The following is a 27,406-nucleotide window of genomic DNA, read 5'->3' as shown; positions in this document are numbered from 1 at the left end:
GTTTTCTTATTATTTGAGTGCTTTGCCATTTTAAAAAATCTGCTATATGGATATTTCCATAAAAACAATGTTAATTTTTATATTTTCCTTTAATTTATTTGTCTTCTAAATAATATTTTCTTCTTGTTAAGTTGTCTCTGGTTTGGTTTGTGTAGCATCTATTATGGTATCACCCACGGTGTCTATAGTAGATGCACAGTATTGTACCCACTTGCTTCGGTTTACTACCACCATTTTTAAAGTTTATAATTTGTGAATGGTTGTCCTTATGTCTTAAGGAAAATCAGAGCTAATGACAACTTTATTTATTTAGTAGGTACTAAGTGGTAATTACTGTTCTAGGGGCTTTCAATGAATTAATTCAATTAATCCTCACAATTATCCTGTAAGGTTGGGGTTTTTTTTTCGAGATGGAGTTTCGCACAACCTCCGCCTCCCAGGTTCAAGTGATTCTCTTGCCTCAGCCTCCCAAGTAGCTGAAATTACAGGCATGTGACACCATGCCTGGCTAATTTTGTATTTTTAGCAGAGATGGGGTTTCTCTATGTTGGTCAGTCTGGTCTCAAACTCTCTGGTCTCAAACTCTCAACCTCAGGTGATCCACCCACCTCGGCCTCCCAGAGTTCTGGGATTACAGGCTTGAGCCACCGTGCCCGGCCAGGTCGATATTATTATCATTTCCATTATGTCAACTGGAAAACAGAGGCACAAGGAGGCCTCATCATTCACTCAAGATTATATACCCAATAAGTGGTGGTGCTGGGTAGGAACTCAGTAGGTCTTGTTCTATATTCCCTACTTTTCACCATTTTTTGCCAATAATTTATAGCTCTAAAATATTGATAGTTATGTACCAATATAGTAAATAAACTGTTCTCTCCCCAGAACTTAATAAATCTTCCATTTTTAAAGGCATGTGTTTATTAATTCATTTAACAGATGTTTTTTGAGTGCCTAACACATGCCTAGCACTCTGTGGGATCCCAAAGGAGGTTTGTGTTGTGGTGATGTTTGCCACAATGGGATTAAGGTTCATACATAGTTGAGTTCTTCTTTAGCTCAGAGTGGGAAGAATTTCTGGCAGATAACTGCATTTTTTTATGCTAATGCGTATCAGCTCATAGTAATCTACTCTCTACAGTATTAGAAAAATGTTGGCTCTCATATTATTCAACCTCATTTAAATTTCAAATTATTCTCTTCCCTTTAGAATATTCTTACAAGTTCCGTTTTAATGACACCAGCATCAGAAGATGAAGACAATGTTCTCAAAGCATTTACAGTACCTAAAAACAGGTCCCTGGCGAGCCCCTTGCAGGTAATTGCTATTCCAACATTGGTATTTTAAAATTCATTCCCTGAAAAACCGTCATTGGTGGTGGTGGCGGTGGTGGTGGTGGTGGTGTGTTTTTTTTAACATTTTAGACATAGAGGAGTGATGCTTTTATGCAATTTCTTGATGTCTAGAAAAATCCAATAATTCCTTTTTGCTACTCATAGGAGACATGCTAGAAATTTTTATGAGTGCAGATTCCCAAAGCATGATGAAATGAAACGTTTCTTATTGTGACTGAGACTAAGAATATGTATTACATGTGTACTACATGTGTCACTATCTCCTTCTGCCCTTAAATATTTTATAAAAATATATCGATATAGTTTACTTTTTGTTCCAATTTTTTCCTTTTTTATGCTGTATTCCCTAAGCAACCAAAGCTTAGAGACTGTTCCAAATGAAGTTTGAAATTAGACAGAAAATAATTGCAATGTATTTGACTGTCAGAACAAGAAAGTCAGCTGTCAATGTTGTACGGCCAATCTGAAGTTGACCATCTGCAGTTAAGTTTTAATATCAAAAGATATTTCCCTTGTAACCCTCAGGTGGGTGTGTGTTGATGAAATATAACAAATTCCAAATTAATCCTGAGCCAAATGTAAATAAGAATGCAAACTTTACTTCCCTAAATTATTTAAAGCAGTTCCTAACAATAAATAGCCCAATACCCAGCCACCTGCAGAGCCCTCTCCTCCATCCCCCTGGGCCACGCAGAGGGAAACTTCATAATCCTAGAGGAAGTGAAGAGCCTGGATTCAGAAGCTGAAAGACATATTTCTTGCTGTATGTTAAATGGCACTATCATAGGATAGCAACTTTTTGAGAGTCTGCCCATTCCCTGAATGGGCTTTCCCATTCTTGTGACAGTTTCTCATTCCAAATTGTGAGAATCTTAAAACTTCCCCTGTTTAAGTATTTGCAATGCTTAGTTTTTTGGTGTTTTTGTTTTTTGAGCCAGGGTCTTGCTCTGTGGCCCAGGCTGGAGTGTAGTGGCGTGATCTCGGCCCCCTGCAACTTCTGCTTCCTGGGTTCAAGTGTTTCTTTTGCCTCAGCCTCCCAAGTAGTTGGAATTACAAATGTGAGCCACCAGTGCCCAGTGATTTGTTTTTGTATTTTTTGGTAGAGACAGTGTTTTGCTGCATTGGCCAGGAAGGTCTCAAATTCCTGGTTTCAAGTGATCCACCCACATCGGCCTCCCATGGTTCTGGGATTACAGGTGTGAGGCACCACACCTGCCCAGCTGGTGCTTAGTATTATTTTTAAATAAGGGTTGCAAGCACATTTTGTTTATTAATTAAATCAGATTGCTTCCTTCCTGGCCAACACAGTGAAACCCTGTCTCTACTAAAAATACAAAAATATTAGCCAGGCGGGGTGATGTGCACCTGTAATCCCAGCTACTCCGGAGGCTAAGGGAGGAGAATCACTTGAACTCAGGAGGCAGAGGCTGCAGTGAGCTGAGATCATGCTGCTGCACTCCAGCCTGGGTAACAGAATGAGACTCCATCTCAAAAAAAAAGAATATCACAAAGAATTGGTAGATGAGGAAGAGAATGAACTCCACCCAGACATAAGAGGAACCCAGAAAGGGAGTTACAAGGATGTCAAGGCAAAAAGCAACCATTTCAAAATTTCTCTGAGAACTGTTCTTAGGTTCAGAAGGAAAGCTTTTTCTTCTTTTTTTTTCCCCTTCCCTCCTAAGTTATTTGGCCTTTGGTTTCTAGAGAACAGAATTTACTGCTATTAGTGCTATTAGTGTTTTAATTAAATTAGATTAAGTTTTATGTATGTTTTCTAACCTAGCCTGGGGCCAAATTGTATCTGTAGTAGTAGAGGAAAAGTCTGTTCTAAATTTCAAAAAAACAAACACAGAAATATACTTGGGGACAGCTATTGTTACATAACTTGAAAACCCATAGTTCAGTATTGAACTTAATCGGTATATTTGTATTTTATTTAATGGAAATATTGGTTATCTTTGAAACTCAAAACTAAATTGTGGCTCTATTTTATTAATCTAAATTGTGGCTCTATTTTATTGTATTCTCCTGTCTATCAATGAGTCATTTGGGCAATTTACAGATTCTAACATATGTACACTGAGATTAAGTCATGTATGGTGAAGGTAATATTTGTCAGTTCTACCAAACTGAATAATTGAGACTTGAAAGTTAATTTTAGAGTTAATACTCCTATCTACAGTATATGGTTTACTGGTTTACACTGACCAAATATATTTTAATAATCTGCTATAAAGCTGGGTGCAGTGGCTCACACCTGTAATCCCAACACTTTGGGAAGCTGAGACTGGATGATTGCTTGAGACCAGGAGTTGAAGCCAGCCTGGGCAACATAGCCACAATCAGTCTCTATTAAAAAACAAAAAATTAGGCCAAGCATGGTGGCTTACACCTGTAATCACAGCACTTTAGGAGGCCAAGGTGAGCAGATCACCTGAGGTTGGGTGTTCAAGACCAGCCTGACAAACATGGTGAAACCCTGTCTCTACTAAAAATACAGAATTACTGGGCCTGGTGGCACATGCCTGTAATCCCAGCTACTTGGGAGGCTGAGACAGGAGAATCGCTTAAACCTGGGTGGCGGTTGGAGGTTGTGGTGAGCCAAGATCACACCATTGCACTCCAGCCTTGGCAACAAGAGCAAAACTCTGCCTCAAAAAAAAATAATAGTAATAATTAGCTGGGTGTAGTGGTGGTGCACACCTGTAGTGCTAGCTACTCAGGAGACTAGAGTGGGAGGCTTTCTTGAGCCCAAGAGTTCAAGGTTACAGTGAGCCATGATCGTGCCCCTGCACTCTAGCCTGGGAGACAAGAGCAAGACCTTGTCTCTAAAAGAATTGTTTTAATCTGCTGTAATACTAATTCATTTTAAGAAGTACTGACTGAATGTTGCTCTACATACTTGCCAGTTGGGAGGAAAACAGAAATATTCACTAAAAGAATGAATGCTATATACTAAGTAGTATCTCCTTCGTTTTATGTCATAGAGATCTAGCTTCCGATACCACAGAAATATGTGATTTATAAAATGTTTCAGACTATCATGATAAGTATTGGAAAATCATTGAGTGACTCTAAATATTTAAATATATATGGCCTGTATTGCATATAATCCTGACTCAACAATATTTCTAGATGTTTTTATGCTATTTGGTAATTTTGTTTGTTTAAGACACAATGCCATTTCATGTATTTCCATTGATAATCCAATTTAACCTAATTAGGCATATTTCTCACACATGGTATTATTGAACATATGGCAAATTTATTAAATGATATGTATTTTACTTAAGAGTACTTTATATAATCTATAATTTTTGTAATTTATATTTATAATAAATCAAATATTAAGTGGGATTTTAGCCAGACCATCTAGACGTTTTTGTCACAATGCTTTTATTAAAACAGCAATATAGGAGTTTCAAAATATTTTAAAATTTGAATACTTTCAAAATGTAAAATATTTGCAACTGGTATAATGCAATTGATTGTCCATCCCTCTAAATTGTCTAAATAACTTATGTGGAAGAACAGTTTATTGAAGAACACAGTAACTATGCAATTCTGTGTTTTTTATCATTTCAGTTTGAATCACCCCTGACTGGATTATGGCAATAACATTTTAGATGAGCAATTATTACTGTTTTTGAGGCTTATATACTGGGCCATTTTGGTTTTGCTTCTAACGTGCATATAAATGCACATGCTTATTCATAAATATGTATAAATTACGTTCACTATTTTAAAATTAGAAATGCAAGAAGCTATATGTTTGACATTTTGTTATAAATTTTATACACACTTAGAAGTATGGAAAACATCCTGTGTTCTAGATTTAACAATTTTTATCATTTTGCCATATTTACCTCAGCTTTTTTTTTTTTTTTTTTTTTTGAGACTGTCTCACTCTGTTGCCCAGGCTGGAGTGCAGTGTTGCCATCTCAACTCACTGCAACCTGTGCCTTCCAGGTTCAAGCAATTCTTCTGCCTCAGTCTCCTGAGTAGCTGGGATTACAGATGCCCACCACCATGGCCGGCTAATTTTTATATTTTTAGTAGAGATGGGGTTTCACCATGTTGGCTAGGCTGGTCTTGAACTGCTGTCTTCAAGTGATCCATCTGCCTTGGCCTCCCAAAGTGGTGGGATTATAGGTGTAAGCCACCATGCCTGGCCTACTTCATCTCTTTTTTATGAAGTGTTTTTATTTTTTATTTTTTTGAGACAAGGCCTTGCTCTATCACACAGGCTGGAGTGCAGTGGCAAGATCGTGGCTCGCTACAGCCTACCTCCTGGACTCAAGCAATCCTCCTACCTCAGCCTCTTGAGTAGCTGGGACCATAAGCACATGCCACCATGCCCAGCTAATTTTTATTTTTTTATTTTTTTGTAGAGATAGGGTCTCCCTGTGTTGCCCAGGCTGGCCTCAAACTCCTGGGCTCAAGCAATCCTTCTGCCTTGGCTTCCCAAAGTGCTGGGATTACAGGCAGGAGCCACCCTGCCCAGCCTGAAGTATTTCAAAATAAATTCCAACCAATATAACATTTTTTTCTCATGTACTTTCAGATGTGTCTCTAAAAATAAACATTTTTATATATAACCTAATACCATTACCACATATTTAACAATAATTCTTTAATCTTCTCATTCCCAGATATATTTAAATTTTCCCATTAATCCAAAAAAGAATCAAAATTGAAACAATTTCACACATTGCATTTGGTTAAGTCTCTTAAATCTCATTTGCTCTCTAGTTCAGTGCTGTCTAATAGAACTTCTAGAGTGATATAAAGGAAATAGCTAATATACTGCTATCCACTATGACAGCCACTAATCATATGTGGCTTTTGAGCACTTGAAATGTGGCAAGTGCTTCTGAGGAACAGAATTTTCAATTTAATGAATTTAAGTTGCTTTAGTTTAATAGCCACATTTCCTTATTCTCTTACTGGAATCAGCCATTTCCCCATGGTGTTATGAATCCTCTTAGTGAGAAATGATGCATAGACACCAAAATCAGGGTGCTAAGTCTGCCCATTGTTATGTGGATTGTCACTGACATACAAATAATTATTTCTTTTTTTTTGAGACAGAGTCTCACTCTGTCACCAAGGCTGCAGTGCAGTGGTGTAATCTCAGCATACTGCAGTCTCCACCTCCTGGGTCCAAGTGATTCTCCTGCCTCAATCTCCCAAGTAGCTAGGATTACGGGCACCCACCACCATACTTAGTGAATTTTTGTATTTTTAGTAGATACAGGTTTAACCATGTTGGCCAGGCTGGGCTTGAGCTCCCAACCTCAGGTGATCTGCCTGTCTCAGCCTCCCAAAGTGCTGGGATTATAGGTGTGAGCCACCACACCCAGCCAAGTCTCAATGAATTTTAATAATTTGGAACTCTCCATGTATCCCCTAATCTATAATCTATAGGGCTTAAATAGAGGCTTTTATAAGCTATTATGTACAATCAAGTTGTATTTGTTTTTTAAATTACTTAGTCTTTTCCCAAAAGGAATTTGCAACAGCTGCATAATCTTATAATTATTATGCTTCTTTCTTTTATTTTTTTTACAGTTGCTTTAATTTTAAATTGTAAAAGCAAACAGGATATTCTTACAATACAAATGTTCTGAGATGTTTTTCATATTTGTGTCTTTCATGTGGCTCCTAATATATGAGATTTTCATGTCATATCATTGTCAGTATTCAGCCTTTTCTCCACATTGTGTGGGATAGAGGATAGGGTCTAGAAGCTTATAAAATGGTCACAAATGAGGAAGTAGTGAAAACATTCAGCCTAGAGATGGTGCATTTGTGGCAGGAAAGGCACTGTGGAATGCTGCTGGATTCTGCCATTCAGTCGTTACCCCAAGAGAGACCGAGGCAGATGCAAGGAGAAAAGAGTTGCCTGCATTCCTCAGCATGCTTTCCATTTCCTTTATGTTTTGAAATAAGCACATTATGCTAATCAAGTTTTCTTAAGGTAGCCATTTTTATTGGTAGATCAAAAACTGTACTTTAAGTAATAAGCCTTCTGACCATCTGTATTTTTCTCTTAAATTATAATTTCCTTTTATGCCTATTTAAAACCCAAGTGTAAAAAATATGTTCATAGGCTTTCTACTCACTCACTTTCCTCTTTTTTGTAACCACAGAATGACAGCCTTAAATTTTAATTTCCTGACTTGGCTTGCTCATGGCCTGACTTTTTTAAAACAAGGAATTTAAGTTAAAGAAATTTCCCCAGCCATTATTATTTAAACACATTTGCACAGCATCAAGAAATTTTAAAATATTATTACTAGCAGTTGATACCCCTCCAGCTTTTGGGTTCAGTGTGTTTTAGATTGCTCCTGTCTTTATGTTTTTTGTTTATGAACTTTTATATTTTTCAAAAAATAAGGCAAACCCTTTTTGCCTGATAAACATTGCAGAGCAGTATAATAAACTAGCATGCGGGCAACAGAACCTGGGTTCCAGGCTAGACTCCACCATTTTCAAATGGCATGACTTTAATTCATCAAATAAACAAAATTAAGCAAATTAGATTGCTCTCATCTATAAGTTGAGGACCATAGAATATCCTACACTCATCACATGGGTTATTATGAAGATCAAATGGATATAATATTGCTTTCAAGATGGTGGCACACTTGCCACTGTACACCACTGGTATTATTAGGCAGAGGCCGCATAGAGTCCCTGTCCTTGAAATGCTGGCAAGGAGCCCTCACCAAAGGCCAGGTTTTTTGTTGTCGTTGTTTTTGCATTGTGGTATATTATTTCCTCTGGCATGCTATTCCCTGCCCTACTCTTGCAGAACTGTGTCAGTGGGTCACCAAAAGAGAGAGCTGATTCAACTGATTCCTTGAAAAAAAGATAGTCAGACCTCACAGTATGATGGAGATGAAACAACTGATTTACTGGTTTTCTTTATTTTTCTGCTGCTCATGTAGGCATTTAAAAGACATGGAAACCGTCTGCACATGATAGATCTTTCTGAGCCTTTTTCATCTAGTGTGCTGTGCTGACCTGCTCCCTGGGATGTCTGCACACTCATTCGGTTCTCCCTTTTGGTCACTTTTTTCCACTTACCCTGGCAGAAATTCACATAGCTGTCAGTAGTAATTCAGTGACCTGCTTTGAAAAAAGTGTTATAAATTAAGTAGCTTTCCTGTGTACAGCTTTTGAGTTGAACTGAGAAGGGCTAAATGAAGGGAGAAGCTATGTGGAGCTCAGAGTCAGAATGCCCTGCCCTAGACTTTTTGAGATGTGGATTTTTCATTTGTTTTGTTTGGTGACACTTAGAGAGAACAAACACTCTGAGATAAAATCTTCCTTGGGCCGGCCTGCAAAGATAGAATTGCTTTAGAGCAATTTCGCACTGGTCTTAATCTTAATAGTTTGGAACTCATATGTGACCAAGGAAAAGGATATTCCAAAAAGTTGTGCCACCCTAGGCTATGTGATATAAACTGTTAGAAAGTCTATCAGCATGTAAGATGAAGAGACCTCTAGAGACGTCTGCGACAAACTCCAAATTTGGGAAAGGTCCATTCACATTTGCAATTGTTAATTTAGGCTTGGGAAGTGGGGGCATTGGTAGATGAGGCAACTTCCAATCACCATCTCAACTTTTAATTCCCTAACTTGTAAGATCTATAGAAAATCAGCAGTGCTGAAGTTGGAGGCATTTGATTTGTGCCAACCTAGGGAAGCATTTACTCTTGGCAGCCATTAACCTTACCTTAGCAACATTTCAGTTTAAGCTCATCCCTGACTTATAAGAAACAACTAGGCCAGGCGTGGTGGCTCACGCCTGTAATCCAAGCACTTTGGAGGCCAAGGCGGGCAGATCACCTGAGGTCGGGAGTTCAAGACCAACCCCATCTTAAAAAAAAAAGAAGAAGAAAAAAAGAGACAACTAAAGATTTCTATAGTTTCTCTTATAACTGATCCATTTTTAAAAAGATATCCCTTTGGGAAGGAATTTTTATTTTTAGAATTTTAGTCCAGAGTAAGTATTTTTTTTCAGATAGGTGAAATAGAGTAAGCAGAAAATTCTTATTTTTTTACTGTTTTAGATACCATTAATGCCTGCTTATTGTTTTAAAACAAAACATAATAAAAACATAATACCATCTGATGAGTTGCTTTAGTTTTACCTTTTTTTTTTTCAGTTTATACAAGTTTCTTATTAGGTCAGCAAATTGTAAAACACAATTTGTCAAGGCTTTTGAAGTTAGCAGATACTGGGTGAAGTTGCTATATGAATATAATAATAGGAACCGTTGTTCAGCATGATGCAAAAACTATTCATGTTCTAAATGAAAATGTGAAGATAATCTAATTCTGACAGAAAACCACCTGTGGACATGGTCTTGTTTCTTCTGTTTTCTACAAAGGATGGCAATGCTTATTTAAAGTGCTTTAACAGGATATCCCAGTTAAAGCTTTGACAGACTGTTTATAGTTCACTTCTGCCCAGGGGCAATTAAAGGCACATTGCAGGATAAGCGAGATGACTCCCCGGCCACAGGAGGAGGATGTGTGGGTAGGATTATTAATGTTGAAATGAATTATGATAGAGTGACAAGTCTGCAAGAGCACCAGGGGTTCATAACTTAACAAGAATTCATATGCAGAAACCCATAATTCTCACCAGTTCTTCAGTGTAAATGAAACTAAAGTTTAGGGAGAGAGAATAAGGTGAATTTGCAGAGATAAGTAGGACAGTATTTAAAAATATTCTTCCAGCACAAAGACATTAATCTTCCTTTGTCAAAATTATTCTGTCAGCATGAAAAGTTGGCATGGGACCCCCAGGCCTCAGGTAAGATGGGAGAGAGGGAGTATTTTTTTTTTTTGTACCAAAGTACTCAACCTTCTGACCTTCCTTGACTTTCATACCATAGGCATATGTCTACTCTGACTAGTTTGTTTCATTTATTGTGGTAAGATGTGCTTGTCTTCTGCTTTCCTGGTGCAGAAAAGGAGCTGCCTCACTCATGCTTGGTGGCCTTTTTGTTCCTACACACAGTGGTTCTCGTACACGGTGGCTCCCGCACCCTGGTGTTTGTCTGTACTGGGAGAATCAGGCGTTCCAAGTCATCTTGGCTGCCCTAGCTCTGAGCTTCAGGGAATATATGACTCAGAAATGCTATGCTTTCTGGAATTTGGATATTTCATCCTTTTTTATTTGTTTCTTGGTAACTTCTCTTTTGACTTAGGAGAAGCTAATTATTTGAAAGGGTCTCTCAGAACTCTACTTACAAATATATGGTACCTTTTTTATATTGATCTCATTTTAAATATCTAGTTCTGGAGGAAGAGCTAAATATGAAGAAAGTGATGAGCCATATAGGGGACCTCACAGGAACACAGTCACATTTCAAGTTGAAAATATATTAAGTTGATAATACTTAGTACTAGATTCTCCTGAATCTAGTACTTTGTATTCAGTCAACCTAAGGACTATATTACAAAGGATCAGGACTTGACTTTTGGGCCAGGTGTAGTGGCTCACACCTGTAATCCCAGCACTGTGGGAGGCCAAGGCAGGTGGATCACTTGAGTCCAGGAGGTTGAGACCAGCCTATGCAACACAGCGAGACGCTGTCTCTGCAAAAAATACAAAAATTAGCCAGAGGTGGCGTGACTTGTGCCTGCAGTCCCAGCTACTGAGGAGGCTGAGGTTGGAGAATCAGCTTTAACCCCAGAGATGGAGGCTGCAATGAGCTGTGATCGTGCCAGCCTGGGCAAAAGCAAGACCCTTTCTCAAAAACAAAAACAAAAAAGACACACAACTTGACTTTTTAAGAGGAGGCATGGTAATAGCAAGCATCAGATTGTTTTAACATAGCATTTTAAGATACATAATTTACACATTTAGAAAATTAATTCTGGCTGGTTGCAGTGGCTTTTCCTTAATCCCAACACTTTGAGAGGCCAAGGCAGGAAGATTACTTGAGGCCAGGAGTTTGAGACCAGCCTAGGCAACATAGCGAGAACCCCCTACTCTACAAAAATATTTTAAAAACCATAGCTGGGCATGGTGACACACGCCTGTAGTCCCATCTACTCAGGAGGCTGAGGTGGGAGGCTTGCTTGAGCCCAGGAGTTTGAGGGAGCTGTGATCACACCCCTCCACTCCAGCCTGGGCAACAGAATGAGGTCGTATGTCTAAAAAAAGACAAATAGAAAAGAAAATTAATTCTGTGTTGCTTGAAGCCCAGCTAAATAGAAAAATAAAATTTCTAATAGGCCATTTTAAAGACGTTGGGAAAATTCTTAACCAGAGTAACAGAAACAATCCTTTCTTTCTTGGTGCTCTCACCTGTCTCTATTCTCACGTTCATTCCCCTTCTAATCCATTCATTTCAAGTATTTTTCTTTTCTGTGTGTATCTCTATGTAAATTTAAATTTACATACAAGATATTACAATATTAAGATATTTCATTCTGCTTCCTGTTTTCATCACTTGTCGAAGTCCTTGGCTCCACGTATATCTAATTATTGCTATAATCCCTGCATAGTACTTCATATTCACCGTATTCAACCATTCACCCTCCAGTAGTCACTATTATATGTCACATTGTTGTAGCAACTACAAATGCAAGCTCAGTAATTGAAAAGTTAACATTAAATTTTATTGTTTAAGTTTCCTGTGTCAATTTCATGTTTCGGGAATTTGTATGGACAGATAGACACCAGAGAGATATGTATATTTCACCTGCATACTTGAGGCTAGAGAAACATGATTTATGAACTATTTCAAAGATTGTAACTAACCTGGTTATTTTCTTTAGGAAAACATTAAATTCAAAATAGAAGGCAATTCAGAATACCTGTCTGTTATCTCTGTCTTGTCATTTTTGTGATACACAGTTCCTGGAAAGTATTATGATAATCCATCTTACTAGGTAGTATTTCAAGTTATATGTTGAGCTTCTGAGCTTTCAGAGTGAACATTTCTATTTATAGACAGTGCTGTTGACATCAGTGGGGAGATGGCACAGGCCTTGTACTCTAGGAAAGTCTAGAATATTACACTGAAAACCCTAGGTCAGGAAATTTTGTTCCAGGAACTAGGCAAGGAAACCTACCATTGTCCCCATAGCTTGTTCTTGTAGAATTATAATTTGCTAAGAAGTCCAGTGACTCTCAACACCCCATCTCAACACTTTCCTGGATCCCAAGGCCCTGGTGCCCTTAGCACACAATTTCCCAGTTATTTTTATTGTTCCTGACAAGAACTCGAATGGAGGCAGTGTCTGGTACTCACTTGGGGTGTGGACCTGTGGGTCACATTCTTGCTTCATCATTTCTTACCTGGTTGACCTTGAGTATGGTGCCTAAATCACCTCTTCCTTTCAAATTGCCTGGTCTGTAAAATGGATGCAGTGAATGGTACCTATGCCACAGGTATTTTGTGTGAGATTTAATGAGAGGAGATAGATAAATAACACCTAGAGGCATGGTCGGCAGATAGTGAGGACTTGTTCAATGTTGTCATCTAACCCTTTCTTTCTCTACCTCTCCCCACACCCCCTCCTACCAGCAGTGTACAGATTGCAGCCTCCTGCCTCTCTCCTCCTGTCTCACTCCCTGGATGACATCCCTGCTTTTCCACCTCTCTCTCCCCTAGTCTTACCTGTTTTCCCCCCTTTCCTCAGAACATTGCCTTGACAGTTACTCAGTGTCCCATCCCCTCTTCCCATGGGCAACACCACAAACCTGCACACACTGTTTGTTAATATTCCACCTGTTTCGTATGTGTTCATTCTGTCTCATAAAGGACACTGTAGGCTCTGAAGAGCTAAGGCCTTTCTTATTATTTTGTCCCATGGAAAATAATCCCTCTGATACCAATACCAGGAATAGTGCTTTTTCTAACCCACTGGTTACCTTTTGTGCTTACAGGCACCAAATCTTAACATCTGTTTGTGTTTCTGTTCCCCTCTCTGCATTGACTGCTAGAGATCAGAGTCAATCGGGAGGTTGCATCTAGCTGGGGCACTGTGCTTTATGGCAGGTGTTTTGTGTGCAAATCTCATACCATCTTCGTTTTATAGTTGTTCCTTAGAATCAATGGGGGATTTGTTTCAGGACACCAAAATCCATGGATGCTTAAGTCCCTGATATAAAATTGCATAGTGTTTGCATATAACCTATACACATCTTACAATATAATTATTTTTATTTTTTATTTGTACAAATTCATGGGGTACAAATGTAATTTTATTACATGAATATATTGCATAGAGATCAAAATCAAGGCTGTGAGTGTATCTATCACTGGAATAACATGAATTGTACCCATTAATTCCTGTATACTTTAAATCATCTCTAGATTATGTATAATAGCTAATACAGTATTAATGCTATGGAAATAGTTGTTATATTGTTAGGGGATAATGACAAGGAAAAAACCTATACATGTTCAATACACAGCAATTATTTTTTCCTGAATATTTTTGATCTGTCATTGATTGAATCCATGGATGTGGAACCCACAAATGTGGAACCCACAGATGTGGAGGGCCAGCTGTGTTTATTGTTTTCCAAATTTCTTTCCCTCTGACTCTGCTTTATACACATTTTTAAACTCTGTTGTTTTGTATTTCTTTTGTAATCGTCTTAAGTCCTTTTGGAAACCAAGCAGGGCATAAGTAGTGCATATTTGCATTTGAGGCAACACAGGCACCACAGGAGCTGGAGGCAGCAAAGGTCAAAGCCAGTTCACCACTTACCTGCACAGGGGCAAGTTACCTCCACTCTCTGTCTCCATTCTCTAGCCTGTCTAGAGAGAGAATGAACCCGCCTCCGGGGCAGTTGTGCTGTTTAAATGTGATAATGCATGTGAAATGTGAAGCGCCACTGTCCCTGGCATGGAGATGCTGTCCTTAGATATTAGATCCATCTCGTATCTTCTAGTGTGTCTTTAAAAATAAAGTTATACTGGCTTCATGCCTATAATCCCAGCACTTTGGGAGGCCAAGATGAGCAGATGATTTGTGTCCAGGAGTTCCAGACTAGCCTGGGCAACATGGTGAAATCCTGTCTTTACAGAAAATACAAAAATTAGCAGGGGCTTGGTGGCACGTGCCTGTAGTTTCAGCTACTTGGGAAGCTAAGGTAGGAGGATCAGTTGAGCCCAGGAGGCTGAGGCTACAGTGACCCGTGATCGCACCAATACCGATCAACCTAGTATGACAGAGCATGACTGTGTCTCAAAAAAAAGAAAAAAATTAACTATACTGATAAATGTTTCTAAAGTAATCGATGAAAACATATATACAACACTTAGCAAGTGTTGATCAATTCCAGCGTGTGCATGAGCTGCTTTGCACATGCGGCCCAAGCGCTCAGCAGTTTGCTCAGTGAGTAGTTGGCCACAGCCCACCTTAGGTATCCGGAGAATAATGCTCATTCCTGTCTTCAGCTTTGTAAAATTGCCTAATAGACGAAAGGCATTAAAACATGAAGATGTGATTGTATCTTATAAAACTGCTTGGAGTGGGTTTTCCCTCTTAACAATTTCTGATTATCCATACTCCTTAAGAGCACTGGATTTCCGGGGCCCAGGGAGATAAGATTCTATCTAAAGCCTTCCTGGTGTCAACCACTTGTCATCTGTTGGTCCATGCTGGCCCTACTGGGACTATAGAATGTGCTTCCTTGTCTGACGTTCCTGTTGCCCTCTCTTTCCCCATCAGCCTTGTAGCAGTACCTGGGAAGCTGCATCCTGTGGAAAGATGGAGGAACAGATGACAGCTTCCAGTCAAGCTCGTAAATACGCAAATGCATTCTCAGCCCGGACACTGGTCATGTGAGACATTTCCAGAAAAGCATTATGGTTTTCAGAACACTTCAGGTTGATTTGGAATATATCATTCCTCGACATGAAACTTTTCATGAATGGGAGAAGAACCTATTTTTGTTGTGGTACAACAGTTGAGAGCAGCACCAAGTGCATTTAGTTGAATGAAATCTTATTGGATTTCACCCAACTAAAAGGATTTTTAAAAATAAATAACAGTCTTACCTAAATTATTAGGTAATGAATTGTAACCAGTTGTTAATATCTTAATGCAGATTTTTTTTAAAAAAAAACATAAAATGATTTATCTGTATTTTAAAGGATCCAACAGATCAGTATTTTTTCCTGTGATGGGTTTTTTGAAATTTTACACACAAAAGGTACTCCAGTATTTCACTTTTCTTGATCACTAAACATATGCATATATTTTTAAAAATCAGTAAAAGCATTACTATAAGTATAGACTTAATACCATGAGACAGTTAATCAGGATTGTAAATGCTCATTTATGGTTAAAGACATTGAAGGTACATTTATTGTACCAAGCCATTTTATGAGTTTTCTGTTAGCTTGCTTTAAAAATTATTACTGTATGAAATAGTTTTATAAAAAATTATATTTTTATTCCATAATTTAATTTTGTAAATGCCAAATGAAAAACGTTTTTTGCTGCTATGGTCTTAGCCTGTAGACATGCTGCTAGTACAGAGGGGCAGTAGAGCTTGAATGGAAAGAAAAGGAACTTGGTGTTAGGTAATTGACTATGCACTAGTATTTCAGACTTTTTAATTTTATATATATATATACATTTTTTTCCATTTGTAATACATTCGAAAACTTGTTTGGGAGACCTGAATTTTTTATTGTGTGGTTTTTTTTTTTTTTTTTTTGTTATTGTTGGTTTATAAAAGCATGCATTGCACTTCTTTTTTTGGGAGATCTATGTTGTTGATGTTCTATGTTTTGTTTTGAGTGTAGCCTGTTTTTTAATTTGGGAGTTCTGCCTTTGATCCACATCCCCTGTGGTTTCTAAGCGTATGGTCTCAGAACTGTTGCATGGATCCTGTGTTTGCAGCTGGGGAGACAGAAACTGTGGTTGATAGCCAATCACTGCCTTAAGAACATTTGATGCAAGATGGCCAGCACTGAACTTTTGAGATATGACAGTGTACTTACTGCCTTGTAGCAAAATAAAGATGTGCCCTTATTTTGCCTACTTTTGTTTTCTCTCTTACTTGTCACTGTGGACAGCAGTTGTACTTTAAAGAAAATGGAGGAGACTCAAAGCACTTTCCTCTAATAATTTGCACACCATATGCACTTCATGTCAAGAAGCCAAGAATCATTACAACGGAGAAGAAAGAATAAGCAAACCAAGTTAAATAGTTTGCTTATTTAACTTGGACAATGGGGAGGAATCTCTTCCAGAATGCATCAGTCAGTGTCCAACAGCATTTGAGTGGGGATGCAGTAAGGGGAATTCATTCACAAATGTACTGATGCCACAGATGTGGGCAGAGGCTAGGAAAGCCACGGGTGCCGGCCTGAAGGCACCTGGAAGGTCACCTGGAGGGGGACAGTCCAGAAAGCAGGAGCCCTTGAGAGGAGCACTAGCCTTTAGCGAGACCACTGCCATTGAAGGAGACCTCACAGGGAGGGAGCCAAGGGTAAACCTTAACGTTGTTTCCCCATTTCTCCTATCTCTGCCCAGGGGTCTTCATTGGCAAAACCAGCCGGAAGCTGGAGGGCAAGGTAGCTCCCAGATGGGAGCCAGCCTGTGAGCTTTCAAGGGCATGCCGGAGTCATTTATTCAAAACAGCTCCATTTCACAGATGAGTCTCCGCTGGCTCCATCTTCAGCTTAGTGTTCTCTTTACTGTGCTGTAATACCCCTTTTCACATAAATTCCTTAAATTTCCTTTACTCACTCTGTTCCAACTCTGAATTCTCATAGGCACGATGCACTTGGTGTTTGTAGAGCCAAAGATTTCTTAGCCTAATTGCTAGTTTTTAAGATGCTTTCATGGACTTTTACCGTCCTGGTAGTAGATGACATGTCACATCCACCCAGTGTTAGGAAACTCTTTACATTTGTGCCCTCTCAGAGTGTTTCTCCAAGCTCTGACTCTGCCACTTACTAGTGGTTTGAACTTAGACAAGTCACTCACCTCTCTGAGGCTTTTTCCCTTATCTGGGAAATGAGTTCTTTCCCACAGTGAAACTTTTATTAAGTAACGCACTATGCAAATGTTTGTTATTACATACACTTTCCACCATCCAGTATGCTTGCTATGTAGTGTGTTGAATGCCCATCTTGCTGATCGTGTGCACTGCCAGTTACACAGAGTTAGGGGTCACTTAATTATTAATAACAAGAGTGAACTCAACATCATACAGAACTGAAGTAGGTATTTATATTTCAACACATTTGCAACCCAATTACTAGAGACTCAAAACCTAACTTCATGAACAGAAGTGGAAATTTAGCTGTTATTGTCAAATCCTCATACTCACAGAACACCCAGTTCACAAGCATCTCCCCAACATTGGTTGTTCTGATCAGTTTTAAAAATCACCCTGCTTTTTACAGCAGGAATTCAGATTGTGTAAGTGAAAACAGTATTACACACTACTTAAATGAAAGGCTGCACTTGTGAGTTACTGTGTGTGAAGGTGTGTCTTCGTATGTCCATCCAGAGAACAGGAGAGCCACTGAGAAGACTGATGTGTCCCAGCCTCTAGATGGGACTGAAAATTCAAGAGAAGAGACATGCCCAGGGATAAACTTCCTTCTTTCTTTAGAAATTATGCAATATTAGAACTGAAAGGAACATTAGATATCATCAGTGCTTCCAGTAAGGGGCTCACTGCCTTGCTTTATTGAAAGAAAATAATTTTTGAAGCCCAACCAATTTTTTTTTTTTCTTTTTAAATAGAGGTGGCGTCTTGCCATACCCTTCCCTAGGCTGGTCTCAAATTCCTGGGTTGAAGCAATCCTCACACCTCAGCCTCCCAAAGTGCGGGGATTACAGGTGTGAACCACCACACCCGGCCACCAATCTTGAATTCAGACCCTACCCTTTACCAGCTGTATGACTTCATACATGTTTTACTTAATCTCTCAAAGTTCCATTTTACTTACATTTTAATTATACCGGAGATAAAAATACATCTCAAGTCAAGGTTGTTAGCTATTGTGAAGATTCTGCAAGTAAATACATTCTCGCATCTCTGTAAAATTTTGCCTTGCCTATTGATTAGATAAGTCACCATGATGACTTACAATCAGTTAGAGAAAAGCCATATCTGTTACTCAGCAATGGGCAAGTGAATACCTCCAAGACCTCCCCAGTTGTGTGGAGGTCTATTCTTCATTAAAAACTATTCTTCATTAAAAACTTACTTTAAAACTCAATTATTATCTTCTCAAAATATTCCTAATCATTCTAACATATTTTAATTAATATGTTTCTCTCTCTTGTGCAAATATGTATGTGGGAAGTAGGGGGCATATTTTTCCTTAAGCTTGATTTCTAATCTGAAAATTGTGTTGTGCAGGTCTATTACACTCCACTTAAAATACAACTTTGAGGCTTATTTTTCTCCTTTTAACCATTACTATTATAAAATCAATTCCTCCTTAGTCACCATTCTTAGAGGGTAGAGTTTGATTGCTTAGTAGCCAGGCCATATCACTGGTAAATACACACACACACACACGCGCACACACACACACACACACACACACACACACACGGATAGAGAGAAAGAGAGAGATTCATTTGATTAGTAAAGAATCTGTGGACACTGAATCTATTATTATACGAGACTATAACAAAGTCAGCTAAAATACAAACCTCTTTGTAAAAGTAAAGTTTAGCAACTTGGGAGCCTAGGGTGGGAGGATCCCTTGAGCCCAGGAGTTTGAGACCAGCCTGGACAACACAGAAAGACCCCATTCCTGAAAATAAATAAATTTCAAAAATAAAGTTTACTTATATACAGTTATACTTAGTAACTTTGCTCCCTATAGCGAAAGGAAGCTAAACTATAAATCTTATGGAACTTGTAGGTTTTCTGGTAATAAATAGTTAACAATTTTTTTAAATTAATATTCAGTGGAAATAATCTTGGCCAGATGCAGTGGCTCATGCCTGTAATCCCAGCACTTTGGGAGGCTGAGGCAGTTGGATCACCTGAGGTTGGGAGTTCAAGACCAGCCTGACCAGCCAACATGGCAAAACCCTGTCTCTACTAAAAACACAAAAACAAGCTGGGTGTGATAGTGTGTAACTGTAATCCCAGCTACTCGGGACGTTGAGGCACGAGAACCACTTGAACCTGTGAAGCAGAGGTTGCAGTGAGCTGAGATTGTGCCACGGCACTCCAGCTTGGGCCACAGAGCAAGACTCCATATCAAAAAAAAAAAAAAAAAAAAAAAGAGAAAAAGAAAATAATCTTGATGCTAATATGGAAGTTAAAGAGTTGATATTTGTCTTATAGACTATATTTCTCTAATTCAACTTGTACATGTTGAGGCTCTATTTTGTGGCAAGTGCTGTGTCTGAAGTTGGGTTCAGAGCTCAGAACAACATAGGTAAAAGTCCCTGGCCTCTGTGAGCTTACGTTCAGATGGCAGATACAGATGAGTAAAGGTTACTACAATATAGGCTGAATAGGGCTAACAGAGACCACGGGAGAGCACCAGATCTAGACGTGGAGGAACAAGACAGGTGGGAGCAGAACACCTGCTGGTTTCATTACTAATGAAAGTTAAGGGGCCGGGTGCAGTGGCTCACACCTATAATCCCAGCACTTTGGGAAGCTGAGGTGGGCAGATCACCTGAGATCAGGGTTCAAGACCAGCCTGGCCAATATGGTGAAACTGCATGTGTACTAAAATACAAAAATTAGCTGGCAATGGTGGCTAGCGTCTGTAATCCCACCTACTCGGGAGACTGAGGCAGGAGAATCGCTTGAATCTGGGAGGCAGAGGTTGCAGTGAGCCAAGATTGCGCCATTGCACCCCAGCCTGGGGGACAAGAGCAAGACTGTCAATTCTGTAGGAAAAACCTGAGCCCACTCTGAAATTCTAGACTCCTGTAGCCTATTCCATGTTAACCTCTTCTCCATATAAGCATCTTAGATTAAGTATGAACAAAACAGAACGCATAATCACTTAAATGTTTTTTTCTCATTAGCAATAATTAACCCTTATATCTTAATTTCTACATTTCTCAAGGCAAAAATTTGTCATCCTTGGTTTCTTTCTTTACCTTGTTACCCTCCTTACACTCAAGTGCTCAGAAAGACCTGAATATTCTACCTGCAAAATATATCTTAAATGTGTCTGCTTTTTTCTATTACCGGTAATAATATAATTAGTAATGACACAATATTTATGAAGTGCTCACAATAGGCTAGGGAAGAAGAGAGAGAGAAAAGAAGAAAAGTAGTATCTGAGAGGTGAGTGTTGAGAAACCGAAAGAGAAACCTGGAGAAAAAGAAAAGATACGAGGCTGGAGAGAAAAGCGGTGTAAATAGAGCTTGAACTTTGTCCGTAGAGATATGGGGAGCTATTGAATGGTTTCGGCAGGGACATAAAATTATTCATTTATCTCTGATTCATATAAATAACTTTGTTCAAATACCTTTTTCATAGACAGTATAAAATTAAACCTTAGGGTAGCAGGGCCAAATGCTGGCAGAGCCTGAATCTTACACTCAATTAATTGGATTGTACATAGTGCACTTCCTACCACTTCTTAATTTAGAAAGAATGTGCTTTAATCCCAGAAAAATCCTACTGACAATATATCTTTTGATCCAAAGTTCATAAAGGCTGTTTGCCTGTTTTATAGTCCATAAAGTAATTAGTTCAGGAAGAACTGATTGCTTAAAACGCTTTTCTAAGAGCAGAATTTTTTCAACAAATAATTTATCTAACACTTTCCTTGTCATTTTCAAAAGCCAAATCTTCTATTGAATTTTTCATATGGAATAATCCTTGATTATATTTTGATATTTTGGTCATTAAGAAATTCTGCCAATATTTGTTCTTGAAGGTGTTTTTAGCTTAATTTTATATTTTCTCTTATTAATCTAGAACACATTCTTAGAGTCAGTGGTTCTCAGAAACACATTGGAAATTTGTTTAAAATGGAGAGTCTTGCCCTCACCTTCAGGGATTCTAATTTATGAGTCAGGTGTAGACCTAGGAATGTTTAACAAGCTTGCAGCTGATTCTAACACAGGTGGTCTGAGACAACCGCACTAAAACACGAGGCCTTACTCCCCCAACCCTGTGTTTTCTGTCTAAACACTCCCAAGTAGCTTCCAATTCCTGTGGAGCCCATAATTTTTAATTAAAATGCCCATTTGTCTATAGAGTATTAGAAAAATATTAAGACCCTAACTATAAGTAGATTTTCTTAAATCCAGAGAATTATTATGTTCCAGATGTTGTTATTAATAAAGCTGACCTTGGCCTTCTGATCCACCTTTTGTTCAACTTTTATAATATATGGGGAAGCATAATTTTGTATATATCTAAACCTCTTTGGAAATATGGTTCTATTGCATATGATCTGTCATAAGGGAATTTATATCTCAAGAAGTTTAGCACATAAACACAACAAGACCAAAAAAAAAAAAAAAAAGAAAAGAGAAGAAAAGAAAAGAAAACACATTTTCATCCAGAAATCTTTGGTTCTAAACTGGTCTCTAATCAATGTGGAGAAAACCCTTGTTTCAAATCACTTTATTCCTCTGTGCTTTGGGATTTCTATTTAAATGGGGGAAGTATTTAATCCTGTATATAGTTACAAAGCCCAGAGAGAACCTCGGATCAAAGACAAAGAAAATTGAGAGAGCTTTAGTAGCCCACAGACACTGGACTACTTAGGACACAATTGTGAGGTTTTCCTGCTAGAAAACATCCTCTGAAATGAACTTGCAAGTTAACAAATCACTCTTCACCTGTGTCTGAGGGCAGATGTTAGGCACAGTCAGGATTTGTTTTCATTCAGTCACTTTTCTAAAGAACATAAATCCATCCGCCTATTCTTTAATGGTCCTAAACACCTAATGATGGACAGACAACTCTCATCCCTTCCTGGGTCAGTTTCTGAGTCAAGGCATGCAGTGCCCAGAATATGGCCTGAAGACCTCTGGAAACTTGTCATGGGTTAGGGTACTCACCAGTTTGGCCTTACTTTGAGCACCCCAAATTTATTTCCCTACCCCATTTCAAATATTGCAAAATGAAAGACATTAGGAACATGTATTCTGGTTAAATATGGTGAATTGAAAATACGAATGAATGCCACTCCAGGAAATTTCACTAAATGACAACGAATCAGCAAATAAGGGGTATAATATACAAGTTAAAGAAAACAACAGGTAAGAGATTATTTGCCAGCAGCCTATAACTCATTTATTTATTCAACAAATATTTGTTGAGCACCTCCTTTGCCAGCAAGGCAGAATTCAAAACAATTAAATATGTATTACAAATATAGCATATATGTTTATAAACAATATATGACAAATATATAAAGTTACTGGCAGAGTAATATTTTCTTGGATACTCCCAAATATACTAAGAAACAGGCTTGTTTCAAATTTGCTTTCTTAATAACCATAGCTCTTTAGCATATTCTTTTTCATCTTTTAACATTTCTGACATCAGATTCTGTCTTTAACATGGTCTGGTTTTTCTTTGGTTGAAAGCTTATTAAACCCATAGAGTCTTAAAATCGATGATGCCATAAAATAAATAAAAAGCTTGGAAATTAACCAGCAGAAATTTCAGAAAGAACTCCTTAGCTTTCTTTCTATTTTTTTTTTTTTTTTAAATTCTAAGAAAAAATCTCACTCTGTCTCCTAGGCTGGAGTGTGCAGTGGTGAGATATCAGCTCAGTGCAAACTCTGCCCCACTTCAAGTGATTCTCCTGCCTCAGCCTCCTGAGTAGCTGGGATTACAGGCATGTGCCATCATTCCCGGCTAACTTTGTAATTTTAGTAGAGACAGGGTTTCACCATGCTGGCCAGACTGGTCTCGAACTCCTGACCTCGGGTGATGATTCACCCACCTCAGCCTCCCAAAGTGCTGGGATTACAGGCATGAGACACTGCACCAGGCCCCTTAGCTTTCATTAGTAATGAAACCAGCAGGTGTTCTGCTCCCCAAAAACTTTGTCCACTGTCTCTATGCACTCAGAGCCACATGCTTAACTGTGGCTCATGGGTTAATGCGTGTCTGAACTTCTTCAGGGTGGAAACTCCCTTTTTTCTTTAGTGTCTAACCCAATGCCCACCATGACATAAGTGCTCAGTTAAATATTCAGACAATCCACATATGAATGTGGTTGAGCAACTGTGAGTGGTCTCACCTCCACCCTACATGTGTTACTATGGTCAACCACTTCATCTCTGTGGGTCTCTGCTTCCTCAGCTATAAATTAGTTGAGATCAGCTCAGCTCCAACTCTAATTATCTCTGAGTAAATGAAGTCATGAAGATATGGGAAACTGAGGCAGGAGACTAGGATCTAGAGGCAGGGAACCTAAGGGTGATTCACAATAACCTCCTAGAACTAAATCAAAAGGAAAACCCCCAACTTTCCATGTCCATCTATCAAAAGGACCAGGGGCTACTCCCTTTGTAAGCACCCCACCTTTTTCTGCATGGCAGATGAAATATTGAAAGTACCTCTGATGGGTCCCTTCCTGCAACCAATCAGGCTGATCATGGATCGAGTCTTCATTTGCATAGGAGTATAACTTTGTAACTTCACTTCAGCCTCTGATTGGTCCTCTCCCACAACCAATCACACTGATCACAGGCCACCACTTCATGTAAATAGGGTGTACACCAAGTAACCAATGGGAAACCTCTAGAGGGTATTTGAGTCCCAGAAAATTCTGTAACTGGGCTCCTGAGCCACTTGCTCAGGTCTGCTCCCACCCTGTGGAGTTTGCTTTCATTTGCAATAAATCTCTGCTTTTGTTGCTTCATTCTTTCCTTGCTTTGTTTGTGCATTTTGTCCAATTCTTTGTTCAAGACACCAAGAACCTGGACACCCTCCACCGGAAACACAACTACAGTGATTTTTAGAGGGTTTGTTTGAAGTGTGTATTGCTCATGAAGGTAATGCCTTTGATAACATTTGCTAAACACCAAGTAAAGGAAGGGAGGTATTTCCACACTTTGGGTCTCCTCCCATCTCTATCCCCTAACACTCAAAATTCTTGCTTAAATGAGACTCCAAGGAATCCAATGATACTCAATTTTGTTACTTAAAGGCTATGGAACATCGGGAAGCTTTCTGTGTGTCTTACAGCTAGCTCATATCACAAGCCAACTTGTCAGCTGTTGCATCATGCAAAAGTCTAAAATAACTTACATCTACTTTCTAACATTCTCATGGAAAAACCAGTACTGTTGAACAGAGGTGGGCAATTTATAGCTCCTGGCCAAATCTGGCCTACTTCCTGTTTTAAAATAAATGCAGGTTTTTTTTGTTTGTTTGTTTGTTTTAGATGGAATTTCAGTCTTGTTGCCCAGGCCTGAGTGCAATGACACGATCTCGGCTCACTGTAACCTCCGCCTCCAGAGTTCAAGCAATTCTCATGTCTCAGCCTCCTGAGTAGCTGGGATTACAGGCACGTGCCACCATGCCCAGCTAACTTTTGTATTTTTAATAGAGACGGGGTTTCACTATGTTGGCCAGGCTGGTCTCGAACTCCTGACCTCAGGTGATTCTCCCACCTCAGCCTCCCAAAGTGCTGGGATTACAGGCCTGAGCCACCGCGCCTGGCCTAAAATAAATGCAGTTTTATTGGAACACAGCCACACCCTTTTATTTCCCATATTATCATGGTTGGTTTTCTGCTGCAATGGTAGAGTGAAATAGTTGCAACAGAGACCTTGTGGCCTCCAAAATCTAAAATATTTACCATCCGGTTCTTTACAGAAAAGTGTTTGTGACCCCAGGCCTAGAAGAAAGTTAATCAAAAATCACAATAGCAGTGTTAGTGCTGAAGATAATGCATTCTGCTTCAGTTAAACAGTGTAATTGAGCTTATGATTTTTCTGTTACCTAGGTTCTTTTGTTGGCTACACACTATGACTGCTTCTGTGTGGGAGCTGAGAATATCTAGTAGGTTAAATTGCCAATATTTGACAGATTTGACCTACAATACGTGGTCAACTTCATGCGACTCAACCTAATACTTTGCCTTCCTTCAGTGTGTTCAATTTCAAATCCACGTTCCCTTCGTATTCTTCCAGCTATCTCAGTGATTCTTAATCTTAGCTGTGTATTAGAATCACCTGAAGAACTTAAAAAAAAAAAAAAAAAAAAAGATTGCCCAGGCCACACCCAGGACCAATTGAAGCAGAATCTCTAGGGGAGGAACCCAGCCCTTGGCAATTTTGGAAAGCATCCCAGGTGATTCTAAAGTTCAGGTTTGAGAACTATGGGGCTACTTAGAGCTTTTGGCAATACCCATGTACTGGGCGCTATAGACTCCTTCCAAATGGAGAAAAGAATGTGGACAATTATAATAAATAGCTGGGGCCATCACTCCTGCATAGTGCATCTCAAACTTCAGCATGCATCCAGTCATGGGCTTGTGGAAACACAGATTTTTGGTGCCAACCCCTCAGTTTCTGATTCTGTGGGTCTGGGTTGCGACCTGAGAACTTGTAATTCTAACAAATTCCCAGGAGACATTGATACTGTCAGTCTAGGACCCATACTTTTGAGAGCCACTGTACCATTACCATCTTCCATGGGTTCAGTGTCTAGCTCACAGTAAGTCCTTCGTATGTGTTTGTTGAACAGACAATGGAATTCTGGCAGAGTGTACGCTGGCGATTCGTCTATGTTAGATGCTAGGACACAGCGGTGAACAAGACAAACAATATCTGTCCTTACGGAGTATAAAGTCTAGAGAGAACTGCATGACCTCAAGAGTGGGTATGAACACTACAAAAGGGAAGCATGGAATGCCGCAGTGGCCCATAGGAACCACGGAGCCCAGGGCTTCCAGCCTTCTGAAAATCCCTCTTTTAAATAGCATTCTGCCAAGGACTATCATCACTAGGTCAACTGGAAAACAGGGACAGAATCCTCACTTGGAAAGATTGATGAGTTGGGTGGGGGCAGGGAGAGAGAAAGAGACAGCACGTGCACTGCCTGATAAATAAAAAGGAGAGTAAAAAGTGAGCTTCTCCAGGAGTCAGATTTAGGTTCCCATTTTGTTCTTATTACCACTGGCTATAAACAGAGGCCTATTTAATCAACAATGAAATTAGATTGTCTTGGCCAGGTGTAGTGGCTCATGCCTGTAATCCCAGCCCTTTGGAAGGCCAAGGTGGGAGGATCACGAGGTCAAAAGTTCAAGATCATCCTGGGCAACATGGTGATACCCCGTCTCTACTAAAAATACAAAACTCAGCTGCGTGTGGTGGCGTACACCTTTAGTCCCAGCTACTCAGGAGGCTGAGGGAGGAGACTTGCTTGAACCCGGGAGGAGGAGGTTGCAGTGAGCTGAGATCACGCCTCTGCACTCCAGCCTGGTGACAGAGCAAGACTCTGTCTCAGAAAAAAAAAGGAGGAATTAGATTGTCTCTAATGTATCTACAGTCCTCATAATTCCCAGGGAGAAGGCCATGGAGGTGTAAGTGAAGATTATATAGCTCTTTCCTCAGCCCACCTCACACACGTACAGCGTCCGGAGTGCTAGAGCATCTTAGAGTTAGAGGCTCCACTTCCAATTATTTGAACTACTTAAGATTGTAAAGACCCAAGACACATTCAGACTCAGGTGGTCTCAGCTAACGGGGCCTTTCTGTAAGACACAGAGAGAAGTGCGGGAGAAACAAAAGGGTTTCAGCAGCAGCAATATTCAGGCCTTGAGCTGGCAGGTTGGTTAGCTGGGACACCACCGTGATTCTGACAGCACAGTTTCCCCTTTAGTCTTCATTTTTTCCATGGCTCTGTTACTGTTCCCTCTGCCCAATCAGGTCTACAGCCAGCTAAGAGCACCCCCTATCTCTCAAAATGGTTACAGCCTCCTCCTATCTTCAGACCAATAGGGCAACAGGATTGTTTTTGACCTGGGCTTTTTGAATTTTTTTCTCTTTTTTTCTTTTCTTTTTTTCTTTTTTCTTTGTTATTTGTTTTTTTGGGTTTTTTTTTTTTTTTTTTTTTTTTTTTTTTTT

The 27,406-nt window shown here is 39.3% G+C and overlaps 1 protein-coding gene across 3 annotated transcripts in view; it reads left to right on the top strand.

Annotated features, from left to right (window-relative positions):
• The window catches only part of MYB (MYB proto-oncogene, transcription factor), a 37,725-nt gene extending 21,332 nt beyond the window's left edge, over positions 1-16,393 (top strand). For 2 of the 3 annotated variants that reach the window (XM_032274719.1, XM_032274718.1), the window contains 2 exons: positions 1,211-1,318; positions 15,073-16,393. In XM_032274719.1, coding sequence (XP_032130610.1) covers positions 1,211-1,318; positions 15,073-15,189 — 225 coding nt within the window. In that variant the 3' untranslated portion in view covers positions 15,190-16,393. The remainder of the gene's footprint in view (positions 1-1,210; positions 1,319-15,072) is intronic. The other variant, XM_032274717.1, reaches the window with a different exon arrangement.
• The last annotated feature ends 11,013 nt before the right edge of the window (positions 16,394-27,406 follow it).

Source organism: Sapajus apella, unplaced genomic scaffold (genome assembly GCF_009761245.1).
Source record: "Sapajus apella isolate SASKATOON/1434 unplaced genomic scaffold, GSC_monkey_1.0 scaffold6, whole genome shotgun sequence".
NCBI classification, from domain to species: Eukaryota; Metazoa; Chordata; class Mammalia; order Primates; family Cebidae; genus Sapajus; species Sapajus apella.
Note: the sequence above shows the minus strand (reverse complement) of the source record. Positions and strands in the feature narration are given on the sequence as shown.